The following is a 21,952-nucleotide window of genomic DNA, read 5'->3' as shown; positions in this document are numbered from 1 at the left end:
TCTCATAACATCTGCATACTGATAGAGAAGCAAGACACTTCCAAAAAAGATTCTTTACTAAAATAAGCAAAAAAGAAAACCTCTTTTACATGTAAGAATGAAAGAAATGATACACGTTCGAATAGATAACTGAAGCACAAGAACATTTAGATGTTTAACAGGGAAATACAGCCAGCAGAAAGAAGGTGTAAACTTTGGAGGCAAGGGAAGGTGCTTTATCTGTAGCTGCCACATAAATCTCTATTCCTGCTTTTCCAACTCCCCCATTCTTTCTATAATTGCCTGCCATTTAAAAAAAAGAGATTGTTCAGCAGCAAATTTTAAAAAACCACAGATTCAACGCAGGATGAATAACAAGCGGAAGTGAGAGAGGGTTAACATGTGTGCGAAATCAATTAATTTTATTGCCATTATCTCAGGGATGAAACAATATCTAATCATCAATAAAGTAAAGCTTTTTTGGCTAAAAGTTGAAATTGACCACAATATTAGCATCCATCATAAGGAACAAATGTTGTTCTGGCAGCTACAGGATCTGCCTCTGACTATGGCAAAAGGTTATAGGAGGAGGTGTTTTTCTATTACATTTACCTTCTTACTCGTTTCTTGAAGTTCCCCAGCAAGAATGAACTCATCTAATATCAGATATACCTGCAGACGGGGAAAATTTAACAAAGGGAAACAGCATGAGTTAATTGATGACCATCAAATCTACAAACAAAAAGCAATTTGGTGGTCATTATATATATTTTTTCTGAAAAAAGCACAGCTTCACATCAACATATTCTCTATATTGTGACGACTGTAATTTTTTTCATACAAAAACTGTGCTGGAATATTGCTTTGCAAACTGGTAGCCTCATTTAGTGCATATGACTGAGCACAACAGAACTGTGACTTTTGCCTGCCATTTCATTGATAGGTTGGAAATAGTTTCCATATATCCCCGGAAAACTAGAACACCAACCTATTGTAATCCCTCTGAACCCCTGAAGTTTTGTGATTCCATAAAGCATCGAAAATTATCACACGACTTTGTGCAATCTCAGAATTGGTATTAGTTTTTAATTCTTGAGAATAAATGAGAGAACCAATAATATACAAGGAGCTACTAATACTATTTTAGACACTTAAAGGTAACGGTTTTCTGGTTCTTAATAAATCAAATCTAATTCCAGCATAAGCTTAAATTTAAAATGGAAAGAACATTCTAGTGTGCTGACATATAGGTAGGCAAGAGAGAATAAAGGTGGATTCAGTTCCTTAATTTAAAGCTAGAGGAATAACTCCTATGCAAACAGAAAAGACGGGGACCATCAACTCCAATGTGATGGGGGTAATGCCTCCAAGAGCTCCTAGGCTTAGATTGAATATTTTCTTATTCTTACTCCATGTAGGTCACTCATAGCTCTTCTAGTACACTTCCTCTCGGATGATGAAAAAGGTAGGGATAGTAGCTGCAGTCCTGAATTCTGATTGCAGACGACGACGATAATGATCAATGAAGAAACTAAAGGGGTGTTTTTGTGCATGGTAATACCTTTTTATTTATGATTGTTTATTGTGCATGGTTATATTTAATAAACTAAGGTGGTGTTACTATCGGTGTTTTTTTTTTGTTTATTTTGGGGTGGGGGGGTGGGGGTGGGGGTTAAGGTACAATCGGTGCTTTTGTTACCAAAACTAAAATGTACCATTTGTTCCCATATCCACCAGTTTTTCACCTAGTAAGAATCTATCTTGAAGGAATGCATGATATGACCTGCAGTAAACAGATTAATTCAAGGAAGACCAAGCCACTACTGGGAGGGGAAAACTAAAGTAAATGAATACAACCCCAACTGCAGCAATCAGCAGATATCCCACCAGTACAGTTTCCAACTCAGCAATTGACCCGCATATTGGCAATTCATTAGGAGAGCCAACATAACAACAAAAGTTCAGCAGCACTTATCGGTAAGCTTCTAAGGTTCCACAGCGAGATTGTTGGATAGACTTGGAATTAATCAAAGCACCATTATGACATAAGGGGTGATGCAAAAGAAAAAAAAAATATTTAAAGAAAATCAGTCCTTCACTAAGTAGCAACAGATGCGTGATAAAAAAATATCTAACCTTGTGGAAGTTAAAAACCAAATCTAGTTCACAGACGTTGCTGAAGAAGTGATCCAAAATTTCGACAAACAAGTGGATGCTCTCCAGATAAGCTAACTCGTTGTCAGTAATATCAACACAGAGTGAGAAAAACAATCCTGCATATCTTCTGTATATAATCTTGTGGGTACGGAACTAAAAGGAAAAGAATCATGAAGAGGGAGTGTTATTGCTTTGTGAATGATCCAGGAAACACAGTTTAACAATGCTGAAGAGAAGTTGAAGCAATAACAAAAAAGAGAGCTATTTGATGCTGCATCAGATGACAAACACGAGTGAGAGTACATTTTTGACAAGTACAGCTTAGAAGATATTAAATGCCCAATCAATCATAGTGCAATGAGACTCGTCCTGATATGCAAATATCATCATCAACCTAAAATATCAAAGAAAATAGGAGCAACTCCCTCATTTAAATATACTTCCCACTGGATTCCTTTTTCTCTAGTATCCAGTTGAGGTTTAGCACAAAAGCTAATAAGTTTCCCTAATTTCAAGTTTGATCTCTTTCTAGCATACCTTGAATAAGAAGCAAATAGGCAGATTCAAATTTCTTTCACACTTCCGTTTCCTTTTTGATTTTGCACCGGGTGTCCGAGTCTCTTTGAGCCCCGACTAATCCCGGGGGTGCACAGGCCCACGGTTAATTCAGGTTTTACCCAGTCCGATGGCCCTCAGAAATTGTTTGCACCCAATGGGTTTCGAACTTGAGACCTTGAAAGGGAGCAAACCCCAAGGCTCAAGTCAATTGCCACCAGGCCAACCCCTGAGGGTTCACTTCCGTTTCCTTCTATGTGAAAAGAGTCCTCTAACTCTCCCCTAGATTAAAAGAAATTACTTATTAAAAAAGAATTATCTGTTAAATTCTTGCCTTGAACTTTTATCTCTAAGGGATTTACACATCTAGTTTATGCATTTATGACGCATCTAATCAGTATTTTTAACAATATCACAGTAAATAGACCTTTAGTTGTTTTTGGAGGTTAAGTATAAAATACCCAATTGTTCCGAGGAATCAAATCAAGGCCTAGCCCATCAATATGTTGAGCCCAGTACCACTGGAAAGATAATAGTGCTAATTAGGTGTCACTTCGAAAATCATCTTACCACACATGACCCGAAGCCAAAGCTGAACCTAGTGAAGGAGCCCTCCTCTTGCTTTCTCCTCCTCTCTCCCTCTCAGCCACCCCCAACCCCTCAGCTTTGCTTGTTGGGCTCAAAGATTGAACAATAAAGGACCCACCAAGACAGGGAGAGTGCCTTCAAAGCCAATCTTCCTCATCCAAGACAAAGCTTTTCTCCCCAAAAAATTTCCGCTGCATTATAGAGTATAGACTAGTCTTCATCCACAAACCATTTACTCATTTTACAGAAGTTCTTACATCCCACTAGCAGGTTTGCACATTGAAGATCAATCCAAAATGCTGAATATTCCTCCCCGGTATATTGGAACAAGATAAAAAAGACTTGAAAAAGTGAAAGTAGAAGAAAAGAACTATCACTAGGCCATCTAAATATAACTGCACCAGAAACCTAAAAGGTTGGGACTTGGAATAATATTGTGCCTAATGGGGAAAGACAAAAATATCCACCAAGACCAGATCATTCTTTCATTAACTAGACATAAGTTAAGATTACTAAACCCTTCGGGGTTGCCCAGTTGGTTTGGAGGGATGACCTGGGATCGAATCCCCCTCAATGCCTTCTAGGTTGAGTCTGTCACACATGGCTTGCCTAGTGCGGCTTACCGTTTGCAGGCTATTACACAGGGGAGGTTTACCCAGTGCGCACCAAGTGTAGCGGCTGCGGGTTTCTCTCTTAACAAAAAAAAAGTTAAGATTACTAAATACAAGGAGAGTAGACACTGGGCAAGAATCTTAAAAATCAAAAAATAAGAAAGTACACCGACTGAAACCAACCATTTTACAGATAATCAAGTCAAAAGATTACCACATAAGTATTATTAAGAACTCAATGAAAAATAACTTCTTCTTTTGGGTAGCGTATGTCATCGAAGCATAATAGATTGATTGAAAATATCATACACAGGAACTTAAAGTAGAAAAATAGCAGCTTTTCAACTAAGTCCTTAGAATTATCTGGAATTGGGACGGTTTTACCTCCACAAAGTTGGTGAATTTGGGATCTCTATTAACCACCAACCGATGAACCTACAGGACCAAATTGACATTGTAAGCAAAAGCCACAAGCTAAGAATTAACAAGATACAAAAATTCCTGAAAGTACGAGAAGCAAAAAGGAGCAAATTATAATACCTCGTACTCGACCTTGTGCTTCTCGGATTCCTCGAGAGGAATGTAATATTTGGCCAATCGGGTCTTCCCTTGTCTGTTCTGAAGCACTATGAAACGGATCTGCCATTTCCAATGATCCAATTGAAAACAAACAATCATCAAGATAATAAAATTTCCTTAAGCAAATTTACGCAGAAATGGAATACATACTGAAATTTCAATGAATTTACGTCCCCTAATTTATTAAGTTTTATTTTCTAGAATGGAAGAAAAGGACTTGAATAGTAAAATCACCATTTCTGACGAGTCGGAGGAGTTACAGATGATCGTTTTGATTTTTGAGTCGTAAACAACAGTCGGACTCGAGTTCAGAGCCGAGCTGCGAGCGAGACTATTAGAAAGATTTTGGTTTTTATAGTTTTTTCTTTTAACAGAGAAGGTAAACGTAGAAGGATTAATTAAGCACAAATCATAAAATTTTAGCTTTCCTTTGGCTAGAGTAATAATAAATTAATAATTCCCTTCGAAAAATATAACGGGTCCAAAGTCCTAATAGGAGTAAAAGAATAAGTGTTACCGTGGCGATTAATCATAAACTTTAATCTAAATATGGCGATTGTAAAATACTAACTACAAACTGAATATAGAGGATTTATATAGATTTCTGTTAAACTAGAACTGAAGTGTAGTTAACACTAGCAGATTATTTGAGTTGAGAGAGAAAAACAAAATCATGGTAAGCCTTTTCTTTTTTCTTTAGAGAAGGAGAAAACTACTCAATTATATTAGCAACTGATTTCAACCTTTGTGATTTAAGGGCCCGTTTGGCCATAAAAATATTTCACTTTTTTTTATTTTTTTTTTACTTTTTTTCGAATTCAGTGTTTGGCCATGAAAATTTAAAATTTCACTTGAATTTTGAAACTTTTCGAAAATTTAAAATACTCAAAAAAATTATTTTTCAAAAGTCACTTCAAATCGCTCACAAAAATTCAAAAATAGCTCTAAATTATATCCACGTCCAAATACAAACTCTAATTAGGCGTTTGGACATAAGAATTATAATTTTTTTTAAAAAATGAGTATTTGGAGTTAAGTTGAAAAATGATATTTAGAATTTGAAATTGTATTTGGACATGCATTTCGCTTGAATAAATATTGTCGTTTTGTGAGTGGGGATTTGGTTTATGAAAAACTCATTTTCGAAAAAATAAATCTAACACTTACAATTTTTTATGGACAAATAAATTTTTGGGGAAAAACATTCGCAAGAAGAAATTTTTTTTTTTATGGACAAACGTTAATTTTCAAATACTATTTTAACTTTGAAAAATAAATTCATTTTTTTTCTTCGAAATTTCATACTTTTTATATCCAAAGGCCCACTTAATCTATAACCTTGAGTCTCAAGTAGGGCTGGCAAGTGGGCTGGTCCCGGGCCTAAACGGGCCAAGTGGGCCGGTCGAAACGGTTCCGGACTAAACGGACTTTTTGTATGGATCGGGCCCGGGACCGTTTGGACTCGGGCTAAACGGGCTAAGTGGACCCAACATATTTTTTTTAAAAGAATTAAATAGATATTAGAGACAAAAGTATGTTAAAAAAAATATCTAAGGCAATACTTTGTAAATTTTATTATAGAATTGTGACCTAAATTTTATTTAACATCCTAAATTTTAATATTCAATATTTAATATCGAATATATATAGTATATAAGATGTATATATAGTATATATATATATATATATAGAAGCTATATTCGATAAGATATATATATACATTTAATATATATACTATACTATATATACATTTAATATATATACTATACTATATATACATCTTATATATAGTATATAAGATGTATATATAGCTTATCGAATATAGCTATATATATATATATATATATATATATATATATATATATATATACATCCTAAATTATAATATTCAATATTTAATATCGAATATATATATATATATATAAAAGCTATATTCGATAAGCTATATATACATCTTATATATAGTATATAAGATGTATATATAGTATAGTATATTATATATAAGATGTATATATAGTATAGTATATATATTAAATGTATAATATATATATATATATATATATATATATATATATATATATATAAGTACATCATATATATAGTATATAATATGTATATATAGTATAGCCGTTGGGACCGTTTGGCCCGTTAAGGGACCAGTCCCTGGCAGGCTAAATGGTCCCGGGTCTACATGGGACCGACCCACAAGACCGACCCACAAGACCGGCCCAGGCCCACTAAAACCGGGCCAAACGGTCCTGACTCATTTGACCCGCGATCCCGGTCCCGGGCCTAGACCGGCCCACTTGCCATCCATAGTCTCAAGAGAGGGAGATATCATCAATTCTACTCTCCTTTAATCCTCACTAATCACACAAAGGTAAATAGGTTTTTTCTCACTTATATTCGTGATCTCTTCTTTTGCACTAATTAACTATAATAACTGCATTTTAGCTTAGAGTATTAACCATAGAACTTCCATTAGCCTACATTTTCATTGGCTAAGATAATTCTTTTTTTTGTTTCCTCACTACAAATAATCTTGGGAAAATTATGTTGGACTAGTCCTTTGGGCTCATTGGTGAAATGTTTGTCAAAATCCACCTTACAAGTATCAAACCGAAAGCCTATGCAGCCCCGCCCAAGCTGTATTGCTGTAACAGAATCACCATCTCAAAAAGAAAGGAAATACTGGTATTTCTGGTATGATGTAAATAAATATTCAAAAAAAACAATATTTGGTGAAATTATTTTTGGCGCTTAATTACCTTATGTTGATTTTCTATAGAAAAATATATTGCGCTAGACCTTTGAAACAGTAATGTTGTATATGATCAAAACTGAGTTTGCCCTTCTTATGATTAATCGAGATTGGAACATGATGGTCCAAGATTCATCATTGTAATATCGAGCCATGATGCGAAGTTAGGTTGTCGAGCTCGAGTCCCAGAGACCGATCAATACCGAGACCGGCCAATATCGAGATCGAGCTCGAGTCCCAGAGACCGATCAATACCGAGATCGACCAAGATCGAGGTCGAGCCAAGAAACAAAAATGCCGCTATAGCCGCAATTGGGGGAGAATCTCGGCGGAAATTACGGCTTGAATCAAGGAAAAACTAATTAATTAATCTATCATGGAATACCCACTATGTATTTTTAATTATTTTCAAAATGGGATTTTCCCACTATATTAAAGAGTTATTAACTTGTTATCATTTGTAGAGCATCAGATTCATTTTGAAATATAAAAAAAGAGAGCAAATACTATCCTTTTTTGGCTTTTGATATTTAGTCATATTGTTCCCTCTACCAATCATTCTTCACTCAATTTGGAGGTGATAAAACTTGAAGGCTTAGGCTAACTAGTTCATTCGGTTTGCATTCATTTCTTTTATAACTAATTTCGATATTCATTTACATATTTTTTCCAATTTGCATCAATTTATATCATGTATCCTTATAACTACATATAATATCAACTCTATCCGTTTTTCGGGTAAACAGTTTGGTGCCCACCATGGGGCTAAGGATAATAGTGGTTATTTGGTACGAATCTCTATAAAACGCACTATTTTACACTTGTTCTTGGAAGTATCTTTGATTTCAGGTTAAAAATGACGAACTCTCAATTAATGGCCCTACCTATCGACAACGAAGATGGCCATCAAGGTAAGAATAATAACCTGACGCTCGGGGATGAAAGGCCATTCGTTGACCCTGTTAGAACTCGGGTCGTAAATCCAATCGACATTAATTCGCATGTGGCCATTGAAGAGAACCAACATTCCGACCCCGGAAATAGCATTCATGGTGGAACTTGATCTGCAGTTTGAAATACCCAAAATATTGGAGAAGACGGGATCAACCTGCATATCATTTTCAAAATGTTGCAAGCTCAACAGGTAGCGATAGCTCAGTTGCAGAGCCAAACCCAGGCACCGAGAAGGCCTGAGCCCGGTCCACCCCGAGAAGTCAACTACAGAACGGGGCCAGCTATAGTAAGGTCAAATGAACAAGAATCGGGGACTAACCCCGAAATTATAAAGATGCTCGAGGAACTGACAAAACGGATAGAGTGAGGAGAAAAGAGGATTGAAGCAAACGACAAAAAAGTAGAAGCTTATAACTCCAGGGTTGATCAGATCCCGGGGGCACCACCAATATTGAAGGATTTGGATTCCAAAAAATTCGTACAAAAGCCCTTCCCCCCGAGCGCAGCTCCCAAACCGATTCCCAAGAAGTTTCGCATGCCCAAAATTCCTAAATATAATGGAACGACCGACCCCAACGAACATGTCACCTCTTACACATGTGCCATTAAAGGAAACGATCTAGAGGACGACGAGATCGAATCCGTATTATTAAAGAAATTCGGGAAAACCCTGTCAAAGGGAGCAATGATATAGTATCATAATTTACCACCTAACTCTATCGATTCTTTTGCCATGCTTGCAGATGTCTTTGTAAAAAGCACACGCCGGAGCCATAAAGGTCGAGACGAGGAAGTCGAACCCTTTCAAGGTAAGGCAAAAAGATAACAGGATTCTATAGGAGTTTGTATCTCGTTTTCAAATGAAACGAATGGATCTACCATCGGTCACGGACGATTGGGTCGTTCAAGCTTTCACCCAAGGACTAAACAAATGAAGCTCAATGGCTTCACATCAGTTGAAGTAGAACTTGATTGAGTACCCGGATGTTACCTGGGCCGATGTACATAATCGATATCAATCAAAGATTAGAGTCGAAAACGACCAGTTGGGCCCCCCCTCTGGGTCCGTTGTTAAAAGGGACATCGACCGAGAACCGAGGTCGAACAGGGACCGATACTGGCCATATAATGGAGATCGTAGGGGCAGCGAACTAGGACACAGCTTTGTACGAGATGAAAGGAGAAGTGATCGGGGCTAAGGGTCTCGAGGCCTGATGAACAAGAATGGTTTCGACAAGCATACCAGACCTAAGGAAGCACCGCGATTGTCGAAGTATAACTTTAACATTGATGTATCCTCCATCATATCGGCCATCGGACGCATCAAAGACACTAAATGGCCTCGACCTCTGCGGATCGATCCAGCCCAGAGAAATCTCAATCAAATGTGCAAGTATCATGGCACCATGGCCACATAACGGAAGATTACAGGCAGTTGAGAGAAGAGGTAGCCCGGTTATTCAATGAAGGGCAACTTCGAGAGTTTTTAAGTGACCGGACCAAGAATCATTTCAAAAACAGAGAGTTCAATAAACAAAATGAACAAGAAGAGCCACAACACATTATCCACATGATCGTCGGAGGGATCGATGTCCCCTAGGGGCCAGTACTTATACACACTAAGATGTCGATTGTAAGAGAGAAGTGATCTCGAGCTCAGGATTACATACCAAAAGAAACCTTGTCCTTTAATGATGAAGACGCAGAAGGAATCATGCAGCCCCATAACGATGCACTGGTAATATCTGTACTTATGAATAAAACTCAAGTTAAGCGTGTGTTAATTGATCCAGGTAGTTCGGCAACATCATTCGATCGAGGGTCGTAGAGCAACTCGGTCTACAGGACCAGGTCGTGCCCGCAACCCTGGTATTAAATGAATTCAACATGACATGTGAAACTACTAAGGGCGAGATAATTTTTCTAATAAACATGGCCGGGACCATCCAATAAATGAAGTTCCACGGAATCGAGGGCGATATGAGGTATAACGCCCTGTTCAGGAGGCCGTGGATCCACAACATAAGAGCAGTACCCTCGACCCTTCACCAGGTTCTAAAATTTCCAACACCAGAGGGAATCAAAACAATCTACGGGGAGCAACCAACCATAAAGGAAATATTTGTCGTCGATGAAGTGATTTCGATATCATCACTCTCATCGACAAAGGGATCAAATTCGAAGCAAAAATGAGATATCAAATAGCAATCACAAATGTCAGCCTCGACCCAACTAGAGAAGCAGAAGACTGACGAAGATGATGAATATGGGATCCCTCGATCCTTCGTGGTCCCCGATAATTCTGACGCTACCAAATCAACGGTCGAAACACTGGAGCAAATCACGCTAATCGAACATCTTCCCGAATGAAAGGTATATCTGGGAACGTGGTTAAGTCCCGAGCTCAGAAAAAAACTTATTCAATTTCTTATAGCTAACATGGATTGTTTCGCTTGGTCCCATCGACATGACAGGGATCCCACCGGAAATTACCACTCATAGACTAAGCTTGGATCCAAAATTACATCCGGTGAAGCAAAAAACAAGGCCCCAGTCTGAGGTCAAACATGCCTTTATCAAGGACGAGGTAACCAAACTTCTCAAAATAGGATCCATTCGAGAAGTAAAGTACCCCGAATGGCTAGCAAACATGGTGGTAGTCCCTAAGAAGGGAAACAAGCTTAGAATGTGTGTAGATTATAAAGACCTGAATAAAGCATGCCCTAAGGATTCTTTTCCTTTGCCTATCGTATGATCGATGCCACGGCCGGCCACGAGACTCTCAGTTTTCTTGATGCCTACTCCGGGTACAACCAGATACAGATGAACCCGGAGGATCAGGAAAAGACCTCGTTTGTCACTAAGTACGGTACCTACTGTTATAACGTAATGCAATTCGGTCTAAAAAATGCTGGTGGAACTTATCAACGCCTGGTAAACCGAATGTTCGAAGAACAAATAGGAAAATCAATGGAAGTTTATATTGATGACATGTTAAGTTAAGTCCCTGCGAGCAGAGGACCATTTAAAGAATTTGCAGGAAACTTTCGATATACTGAGGGAGTACAATATGAAGCTCAACCTCGAAAAATATGCATTCGGGGTTGGCTCGGGCAAGTTTCTTTGTTTCATGATGTCCAATCGGGGAATTGAGATCAATCCCGATAAAATCAAAGCTATCGAAGATATCACGGTAGTGGATAATGTAAAGGTCGTGCAGAGGCTAATGGGACGGATAGCCACCCTATGACGATTCATTTCGAGATCCTCAGATAGGAGCCATTGGTTTTTCTCACTACTTAAGAAGAAGAGCACCTTTGCATGGACTCCGAAATGCCAACAGGCCTTGGAGGAACTAAAGCGGTATTTATCGAGCCTGCCGCTGCTTCATACCACGAAAGAGGATGAATAACTTTACATGTACTTAGCTGTCTCGGAGATAGCGGTAAATGGAGTCCTGGTCCGAGAAGAACAAGATATGCAATTCCCTATTTATTATGTCAGTCGAACCTTAGGCAAGGCTGAAACTAGATATCCACACTTAGAAAAATTAGTGCTTGCTTTAATAAACACCTCTAGAAAACTAAAACCATATTTCCAATGTCATCCGATATGTGTTGTAACAACTTATCCTCTTCAAAATATTTTACACAAACCCGAGCTTTTGGGTCGATTGGCCAAATGGGCCATAGAAATCAGTGGGTACGATATTGAGTTCGACCCTGAACCGCCATCAAATCTCAAATCTTGGCGGACTTCGTGTCTGACTTTACGCCAGCCTTCGTACCCGAGATTGAAAAAGAACTACTGATAAAATTGGGAACATCTTCAGGAGTCTGGACCCTCTTCACGGACGATGCTTCGAACGCGAAGGGGTCCGGACTAGGCATCATACTAAAATCACCCACAGGTAATGTAGTTAGACAGTCTATCAGAACTACAAAATTGACTAACAATGAGGCCGAGTATGAGGCCATGATCGCAGGTATCGAACTAGCTAGAAGCTTGGGTGCGAAGGTCGTAGAGGCTAAGTGTGATTCCCTCCTCGTGGTAAACCAAGTTAACGGGACTTTTGAAGTCCGAGAAGATTGGATGCAGAGGTACTTAGATAAAATACAGGTGACTCTACATCGATTTACAGAATGGTCCTTGCAACATGTAAATTGAGAACAGAACAACGAGGTCGACGCTTTTGCAAACTTACGTTCATCGGTCGAAGACGACGAACTCAACTCGGGGACTGGCATACAACTCATGAGATCGGTAATCGAAGAAGGTCACGCCAAGATAAACTCCACAAGTTTAAGCTGGGATTGGAGAAACAAATACATAGAGTACTTAAAGAACGGGAAGCTTCCATCAGATCCAAAGGAGTCGAGAGCTTTGCGCATAAAGGCAGCACTGTTCACCTTGTTAGAAGATGAAATGTTGTTTAGAAGGACGTTCGATGGATCATTGGCAATATGTTTGGGACCAGGAGATACCAACTACATCCTACGGGAAATTCACGAGGGCACTTGTGGAAATCATTCCGGCACCGATTCGCTGGTCCACAAAGTAATCAGAGCAGGGTATTATTGGACCGATATAGGCAAGGATGCAAGGGAGTTCATTCGAAAATGCGACAAATGCCAAAGGCATACGCCCATGATTCATCAACACGGGAACTACTCCACTCGGCCCTATCCCCATGGCCCTTCATGAAATGGGGAATGGACATCGTTGGCCCCCTCTTATCAACCCTAGGTAAGGTTCAGTTTATTTTGTTTATGACTGATTATTTCTCTAAATAGGTTAAAGCATAGGCTTTCGAGAAAGTCAGAGAAAAGGAAGTCATAGACTTCATTTGGGACCACATCATGTGTCGATTCGGGATACCAACTGAGATTGTATGTGTTTATGGAAAACAATTCATCGATAACAAAGTAACTAAATTTCTCGAGGATTACAAGATCAAAAGGATCCTATCAACACCTTATCATCCCAGCGGGAATGGAAAAGCCGAATCGACCAACAAAACCATCATCCAAAATATTAAGAATAGATTGATCGACGCCAAAGGAAAATGGAGAGAAATACTATGGGCATACCGCACAACATCAAAATCTAGTACCAGAGCAACACCTTTCTTTTTGGTTTATGGCGACGAAGCTCTGATCTTGGATGAGGTCGGAGAACCTAGCATCAGGTTTCGATGTGCAACAGAGGAGTCGAATAACGAGATCATGAATACGGGCCTAAAATTGTTGGACGAAAGACGCAAGCCGCTCTCGTCCGATTGACCGCCCAAAAATAGTAGATCGAAAGGTACTATAATCGAAGAACCAATCTTCGACATTTTAACATCGGGGACTTGGTGCTAAGAAAAGTCACCCTCAATACCCGAAATCCGAATGAAGGAAAACTGGGTCCAAACTGGGAAGGACCGTATCAGGTTCTCAAAATTATTGGAAAATAATTCTTCAAGCTCGGCATGATAAACGACAAATAACTACCGAGCAATTGGAACGTATCGCACCTAAAATGATATTACTGCTAAGGTACGACCCCTCCCATTTTCATTTATCTTTCAAAACTAACCCTTGTAGGTGTTCGACCAGAAACAACGATGGATTCTTCAACACGGAAGCCTTTAGGTTTGAAAGCACGCGTTGCACTCTTTTTTCCTTAGACCAGTTTTGTCCCAAATGAGTTTTCCGGTGAGGTTTGAAAGCACGCATTGCATTCTTCTTAACCTATATCTCGTACCTTAGCATTCTCGATCTCGGTTGTAAGATCGAAGCCACTAGTATGGATCTCCTCGAGACTGGCATTTAGCATGCTCGGCAACTCAGTTTTCTCGAGCCTGAGTAGCCTTGGTAACCTCCTTTGCTCGAACCTGAGCAACTTCAGCATCGGACCGGTAAACGACCAACATTGCATCAACATTAGTCGTGGCTATTTCAACCTCTGATTTGGCCTCTGCAAGTTCTGTGGCCAGTATCTCTCGATCAGAATTTGCTGAGCCCAACCGAGACTGGAACTCCTCGATTTTCTTGGCTTGCACCAAGGCCTTCTCTTTCAAGCTTCGGAGTTGGGTCTCAACCGAGGCCAGTTGAGCTCGGGCAACGTCCTTTTTTGAGGCAAGGCGGTCCATGTTCTTCTTCCACTCCTCGGCCTCCACTTTCATTGCGTCCACTTTAACACGAAGCTGTCTGATCATATCAAACTTTTGATGGATCTGTGGGACCGAACTGTTATCCATCACGCCCTAGTCAGTGTCATTAACTTCAAAGATTATTTTTACCTGCTCGGCCAGATCAGCGTGTTCTTTCCGAGCTACTTCTAGCTCAACCCGAAGTCCTTTTGCTTCTCCTTCTCTCTGCTCACTAAGAAGCTTGAAGGCATCTTTATCCTCAGTAAGCCCTCGTATTTCGAATTCGCATCGGCTCAACTCCCCTCAAAAAAATGCCTCGTGATGAAGCACAGAGGCCTACAAAAATAAAAATAAGGAATTATACAAGGAAAGAAAAATACAAGTATGAAAATTGACAAAGAAAATATGAACTTACCCGATTCAGGGCTAGTTGAGCTTCATTGAAAAGACAAGATGCTCCCACCTCGCCCGAGCTCTTTTTCGGAGCCTCCAAGTCACTCAGACCGGTGACATCTTCTACCCCAACAAAATAACCACGGAAAGGGTCTTCCTCTCCATGGGCTCCCTCCCCGTGATAAGTCTCCACGGCTTGAGCGTCATGTATCATCGACTGGGAAAATGAAGGAAACTAGGGAGAATCCCTGATCTCTATTTCCCCCAAGTACATTTTTTGGGCCGCCGCCTCCGGCTTGATGAGCCTTGAGCCCGATTTTTGCATCAACATCCACCGCCTCTTCAACGGTCTTTTCGCCCAGAGCTAAAACATCTTCAGTTCCCCTCGGCTCAGGAACTTGGGCCGGAGTCTACTCATCGAGCCTAGACAGAGCACTATTAACCCCCACCGGTTCTGAAGTTTTCTGAATATCGGTGCTAGCTCGTGCACGGGTCACCAGCCCAGAATCACCTTCTTCTTCTTCTTCTTCTTCTTCTTCTTCTTCTTCTTCTTCTTCTTCTTCTTCTTCTTCTTCTTCTTTTTTCTTTTTTTCTTCTTCTTCATCCCTTAGTCTTTGGATTGACTCCATAGTCAACGGGGTTGTGTTCCCCTTGGGTTTACGGGCCGCTCTCTTCTTGGGTTTTTGACCCTCGGAGTTCGAGGCCCTTTTTCTCTTAATCACATTCGCTAGTCTCGAGATAGGAGGTGAAGCTTCTTCATCACCGGACGGGGGTCTCATAGACGCATCCTTTTTGAGACCTACAAACGGAGAAAATAAGTAAGCTCATGCTTGAATGATAGGCAAATTGGTAAGCCAAGAAGAAGGCTTACCATGAGTACGAGCCTCTCACCGTCCCTTTGACAAATTGTGCCACGTGCGCTCGGCATATGTTGACGTCGAAACCAGGCTCCTGATCCAGTTCTCGAGGTGGGGAACCACACGCAACATCCAAGCAACGGTTGCATCGATAAAAACACTAATAAGAAAGGATGAAGAAGAAAAAAAATAAACGGAAATTAAAAACGGGATCATATTTACGTTTCATATTCCATTTCTCAGGAAATGGCATGTTCTCAGCTGGGATTAGGTCTTCACTCGAACGAACCAGCCCATCCAACCCCGATCTTTGTCTTCACTATACTCGAGGTAAACGTCTTGGTGGCCCGATGTTGAAGCTTTATCATCCCACCTCAGTAGAGTCGAGGGCTATATAATCTTAAGAGATAGTCGAGGGTGAAGGGAAACCCGTTGATTTTGCTCACGAAGTAACGGAGCAGTATCACGATCCTCCAGAAAGAAGGGTAAACTTGGTCGAGGGTCACCTGGTATTTCTTGCAGAAATCAATGATGACCGGATCGAGGGGACCTAGCGTGAAAGGATAAGTGTAAACAGTCAGAGAAGACTTTTGGATATCGAGCATATATATCTTGATACCGGCTCTTATAGACCAGCAACCGATGAGGGTTTCTCGACCTTAAAGTCGGAATCAATACCACACACCCCAGGAATAAGTTCTTCAAAGCATGGCTCCACCACTGGTTTCTCGCCGGCCGACGGAGATGAGGAAGCAACCTCGTTTTGTGGAACGGTTTTTGATGTTTTGGCCATTTAGTTTTTGTGAACAAAGAAGAATGAAGATGGAAGTATTTGGTATTTTAGGAAGAATAATCAAAGAAATTTGAAAACCTGAAAATAGGGAGCTTTGGAGAAGGTAAAGAACTATGAAGATCGGAATGAAAAAGATTTGAAAGTAAAAGTTTGGAATGATGAAGAAGAGGGATATTTATTGGTTTCACAACGACGGTTCAAAACTGGTAGTGGCCGACCATCGTACTGACGCGCATTTAATGCCTTGGTAACTGGAGCGACGGGACGTTTGTAAAATACGTCATAATCGGGATCGTCGCTAACATCATCATCCACCAAGTTGAAGTTCGGAAATTCATATCATTACTCGTCATTTTTTTTTCGAGAAACGAGAGGACTATTTGTATACGGTCAAAACCGAGTCTGCCATTCTTATGATTAATCGAGATTGGAACATGATGGTCCAAGGTTCATCATTGTAATATCGAGCCATGATGCGAAGTTAGATTGTCGAGCTCGAGTCCCAGAGACCGATCAATACCGAGACCGGCCAAGATCGAGATCGAGTCAAGATCGAGCTCGAGTCCTAGAGACCGATCAATACCGAGATCGGCCAAGATCGAGGTCGAGCCAAGAAATAAAAAAGGCGTTATAACCGCAATTGGGGGGAGAATCTCGGCGGAAATAACGGTTTGAATCAAGGAAAAGCTAATTAATTAATCTATCATGGAATCCCCACTATGTATTTTTAATTATTTCCAAAATAAGATTCCCCCACTATATTAAAGAGTTGTTATCATTTGTAGAGTATCGGATTCATTTTGAGATATAAGAAAAGAGAGCAAGTACTATCCTTTTTTGGCTTTTGGTATTTAGTCATATTGTTCCCTCTGCCAATCATTCTTCACTCAATTTGGAGATGATAAAACTTGAAGGTATATGCTAAATAGTTCATTCGGTTTGCATTCATTTCTTTTATAACTAATTTCGATATTCATTTACATATATTTCCCAATTTATATCAATTTATATCACGTATCTTTAGAACTACGTATAAATTCAACTCTATCCGTTTTTCGGGTAAACAAACGTGCTTAAGTTATTCCCCCCCGCGACAATTATCTTAAACTCACTTTGTTCGTGTATTTGAGACTAACATGTAAAACCATTACTTTAATCTTTGAATACTCGAATCATTATTCTGCATCTCTCAATTATGCTAGTTACCGGTAAAAAAACTTATTCACTCTTAATATTTACATCAAATAAATAAATACATTATCATACTTATCACTAAATTAAAGTTAATTAATATACACTCTCACCATAATTTATAATATAACCATGGTAAATTCGTAAGTTTAATATAAATTCCAGTAAGTTTTTACCTTAATACCCAATTAAATCCCGGAAAAAAATAATTTAAAAAAAGCTTCCCAAAAGTTAAATGCATTTAGTATTTTACATTAATGGAAGGAACCTAAATAAAAGAAGGAAAGAAAGAAATAAAAAAGGTACGGTGTATAACAGAATAAATCAAGTGAAGTGGACGCGAAGAAAAGAAGCGCTCCACTTGCCATACTCTCTGTAGCTGCTCCCTCTTTTAAATTTCTACCTCAGCAAACGCACTACTCCATTACTACTTTACATATATACGAACTACCAAACACTACCAGTCTTGAAACTATATATTCATATAGTGGGAAATATATATAGCCATATTATTTCCTATATAATATTGAACAAAATGGAAGTAGTTAGTGAAGGTGGTGTGAAGATGATGAGATCAAAGGCAGAGATAGACACAAGTGCACCTTTTCGTTCAGTGAAGGAAGCTGTCACGTTATTTGGCGAAAGACTTCTTGCCGGAGAACTCTATTCTCCTAATAAGCTCAAACAGGTCCTTTATCTTCTATTCTCCCACTTTAATATTCTGCACCCCTTCCCCATTTAAATTCTCGTTTTTTGGTTGTATTCTCATTTTATTTGTCCAAATTGAATCAATACTCTCTCAAAGGATCTTTGTTTTTTAAGAGATTCTCTGTGTTACATATATAATGATCATCATTCTAACTATTTTACTTTACTTTACTCAAATATATCAACATTAGACAATAAATATTGAAACGAGGGCGCATAATAAGTAAATACCAATTACTCCATCCCACTCGCTAGATTTACTAAGTCTATTTTCTTCTCCTTATAAAAGTATTTCTATATATTTTCATATTAAAATATGACCTTTATCTCCCGTCTTCCGTTAGAAGCTCATTTAAAATATTGCGGGCTCCGTCATCCCGAACCCATAATTCTACAATTTCATGCCATTTAACTTTTATGCTTGTGATTAGCCAAGATGCTTCTTTTAATTTGATCTTATATGGTTTCAAGAGACAAACTTTTGCTGTTACTTGGTACTCCCTCTGTCCCACTTAATGAGATATAGTGATTGTTTTTGGATAGTTAAAAGTAATTTTTCTTTGATAGCGATTTTTACATATGTTTTTTCAATATTTTAAAATGTTAATTGTTATGACTTATAATACTTTTTAAATACGTAAATTTTATTTCAAAGCTTAAAGATTTTATATCCGTATTTATACTAAAAAATTAGATAGTTTGACCTTCATGCTCTGAATCGTGTCACATATAGTAGGAGGGAGGGAATAAGTATGTTTGACATTATGTAAACTTACGAATATTGCGTATGTGCTTTGGAAAAGAGTTAAAAGAAAAAGGCTTTAATTTGCTTAGGCACTAATACAAGTATTTCTTTCTCGTGTAACGTGTTAAGGAATAAAAGGATGACATAATAGAGAAAGAACTTGTAATAGCAATATTAGAGGTGCACTGACTGATAAAAGAATTAAATATTCCTTTCCTTTAGAAGAGAATGAATCTGTTACAATTTAAGGAGGCAAATAAGATTCTTTTACTATATGTTTTGTAAATAATTTTTAAATATTTTAGATTGTTAATTATTGTGGCTTATAATATCTTTTTATATAATTTTTAAATTTTATTTCACAAAACTTAAAGAATTTATGTTCGAATTTATATGAAAAATTAGTGGATTTGACCCTACTAAAGATTCAAACAAATTGAATATGAGGGAGTAGTACATAGCAGAGTATTGACGTACAAGATTGAGGAACAATCAAAGTGTAATTAAAAATATTTCAAGGAATCCGTTAAAGAGTACTAAAACAAATAGTACTACTATATATTTTACAGTGAACTTTTCTCTTTTTCGATGAACAGATGCAAGATGGAGAGAGTGAAAGTGACAACGTCCCTTCTAAGCTAGGAATTGTAACTGCTGAACTAGAGGAGACAAAGCAAAGGCTACAAAAAGCACGAGAAGAAAGCTTGTTCATGGCGACTTGTCTCTCTTCTTTAGAAGAAGAGCTTGAACGCACAAGGAAAGAGCTCGAAAACCTAAAGGAAATTGGGCAACAATCTGAGAAATTACAATCAGAGATTGAAGATCTCAAGTTTGTTGAGGACATGACAACGAAACTAGATATTAATATGGCATCCGAAAACGTTGAGTTTCAAAAGAAAAGATATGTGACTTTTGAAAATCCTCCTATTTTAAGCCATGTTGTTAATATTCCAAAATTAGGTGATGATCATGTTATATTGCAGAGGCATCCCTCCCTCAAGAAGAAGAAAACGAAACCCCTTATCCCACTTATTGGGGCTATCTTTTCAAGGAAGAAAGGTGGCACTGATGTTCAATAAGCTAGAGCATGAATAAGCAAGTCTTGATTAGGAATTTAATGCATGTCACCTATTCAATAATTTCCTATAATTTTGCTCAGTGGTGAAATGAGTCGAACTAGTGAAGGCAAAGATGTTTCTTGGCAGAAATCTCTCAATTTAATAAGGCTACACTGTCACTTGAGTGATAGTAGTACTTACTATCCTTGTACGTAGTTCCTTAATTTTGCTTCTATATTGTAACGTAAAAATTAGTTTACCAGCTTCAATAAGTTTTTTTTTTTTTCTTTCTGTTTACCATACAATGGATGCCAACATTAGTGTTTGATAAATAAATACTATTAGTATGTGAGTACTACCCGAGGAGTTTAGGTGAGTTGAACAGTTTGAACCGAATGCACAAATATACAATGAGTCAAACTAAACATCGAGAATACTTCGCCCCTTTAGAACCACCACTTCATGCTAAACCTTCTGTTTAACTGGCACTTACTCAAGACGCCTGCACGCCTGCGAGTGTTCTTCTCCAATCCAATTAAAGACGGTCCAATTTTTTAACAAGCGGACGTAAAATTGGGTTAGTTCTAATAAGGCAACAAAATATTTTTCTATATTTGATTCACTGTAATCTTTTTCATTATTCTGTAATTTATTTTTTCTGATTACAATCCTTATTGTTTTATGTATATCTTTGATTACGATCCTTTAGGATCCTTCTTTCCTTTTGTACATGAGCAACCTTGCTCCTCCATCTTGTATTTAAAGAATCTCAATGTAATAGATGAAGTAGTTCTCTGTAAACTCACTCTTGAATCTCTTTATGGTATCAAGAGCCTTTACGCTCTAACGAGTTTTTTTTTCCAATCCTTTCCTTTGCTGGTGTTATTCAACTTCCCTTCGCTACCATGACTGTCAACTCAAGTTCAATAACCACCCCAATTATGCCAACTTCATCTACTAATTCCAGTTCATCTATTCTTCCTTCTCATGGTGTTATTAATCCAATCGCTCAAGCTAGCTAGTTTATCACAATCAACCCAACCTCTCAACTTCCAATCAAGTTGACTGGTAGCAGCAATTTCCTAACATGGAAAGCACAACATGAGATACTTTTTCTTGGATATGATCTTGTTTCATACATTGATGGAACACTTTCATGCCCGCCAGCCACAGACCCAAAATACAAAAATTGGCTCCGACAAGATAGCCTTATCCGACATGCCATCATGGCGTCGGTTGATGCCACTATTGCTCCTCTTGTTGCCACAGCGCCCAATGCTTATGTTGCTTGGACAAAACTCACTCAACAGTATGCAAACAAGTCGCAAACAAGAGTATATGGTCTCCAAGGCTCTCTCAATCGCCTTGTTAAAGGTACCAAGCCCGTCGCTCAATATCTCAATGAGATACGTGCCCTTGCTGATGAAATTTCCATTGCTGGATCCCCTATTGATAGTGCCGCCCTTGTGATCAAGGTTCTTAGTGGCCTTGGTCCTGAATACAATGAGATGAGTGCTGCTATTCGCGCCAGAGACATACCCATCACTCTCGAAGAGTTTTTCGACAAGCTAAGTAGTCATGAAGTTTTCCTTCATCATCGACAAGAATCTGCTGCCATCACATCCCAATATACCCAAAGATCCAACCAGCAAAATCGCCATCCACAACAACAGAACAACTATAATAGCAGTAACAACTACAATGGCAATAACAACCGAAGAAACTACCAACAGTATCCCAATGAAAACAATAATTGGCGTCCGAATCAATCTACTAACAACTCCAATCGCTAGCAGAATTGGCGCTCATCCACTTCCAACAACAATAAACCTCGAGTTCAATGCCAGTTATGTGAGAAATTTGGACATATTGACAAGGTTTGCCGGT

At 38.6% G+C, this 21,952-nt stretch overlaps 2 protein-coding genes across 2 annotated transcripts; one reads left to right on the top strand and one right to left on the bottom strand.

Moving 5' to 3' along the window:
- Positions 1-38: 38 nt before the first annotated feature.
- LOC107768459 (AP-2 complex subunit sigma) lies at positions 39-4,914 on the bottom strand. The gene is made up of 6 exons (XM_016587583.2): positions 4,704-4,914; positions 4,431-4,529; positions 4,275-4,325; positions 2,116-2,289; positions 592-651; positions 39-282 (listed from the first exon to the last, which is right to left on the bottom strand). The coding sequence occupies exons 1-6, from the start codon at positions 4,704-4,706 to the stop codon at positions 241-243; spliced, it is 429 nt and encodes a 142-aa protein (XP_016443069.2). The 5' UTR covers positions 4,707-4,914; the 3' UTR covers positions 39-240.
- Positions 4,915-17,973: 13,059 nt separating this feature from the next.
- On the top strand, positions 17,974-20,326 carry LOC107768463 (WEB family protein At1g75720-like). The gene is made up of 2 exons (XM_016587587.2): positions 17,974-18,242; positions 19,604-20,326. The coding sequence occupies exons 1-2, from the start codon at positions 18,090-18,092 to the stop codon at positions 20,084-20,086; spliced, it is 636 nt and encodes a 211-aa protein (XP_016443073.1). The 5' UTR covers positions 17,974-18,089; the 3' UTR covers positions 20,087-20,326.
- The last annotated feature ends 1,626 nt before the right edge of the window (positions 20,327-21,952 follow it).

Source organism: Nicotiana tabacum, chromosome 23, assembly GCF_000715075.1.
Source record: "Nicotiana tabacum cultivar K326 chromosome 23, ASM71507v2, whole genome shotgun sequence".
In the NCBI taxonomy this organism is placed as follows: domain Eukaryota; kingdom Viridiplantae; phylum Streptophyta; class Magnoliopsida; order Solanales; family Solanaceae; genus Nicotiana; species Nicotiana tabacum.
Note: the sequence above shows the minus strand (reverse complement) of the source record. Positions and strands in the feature narration are given on the sequence as shown.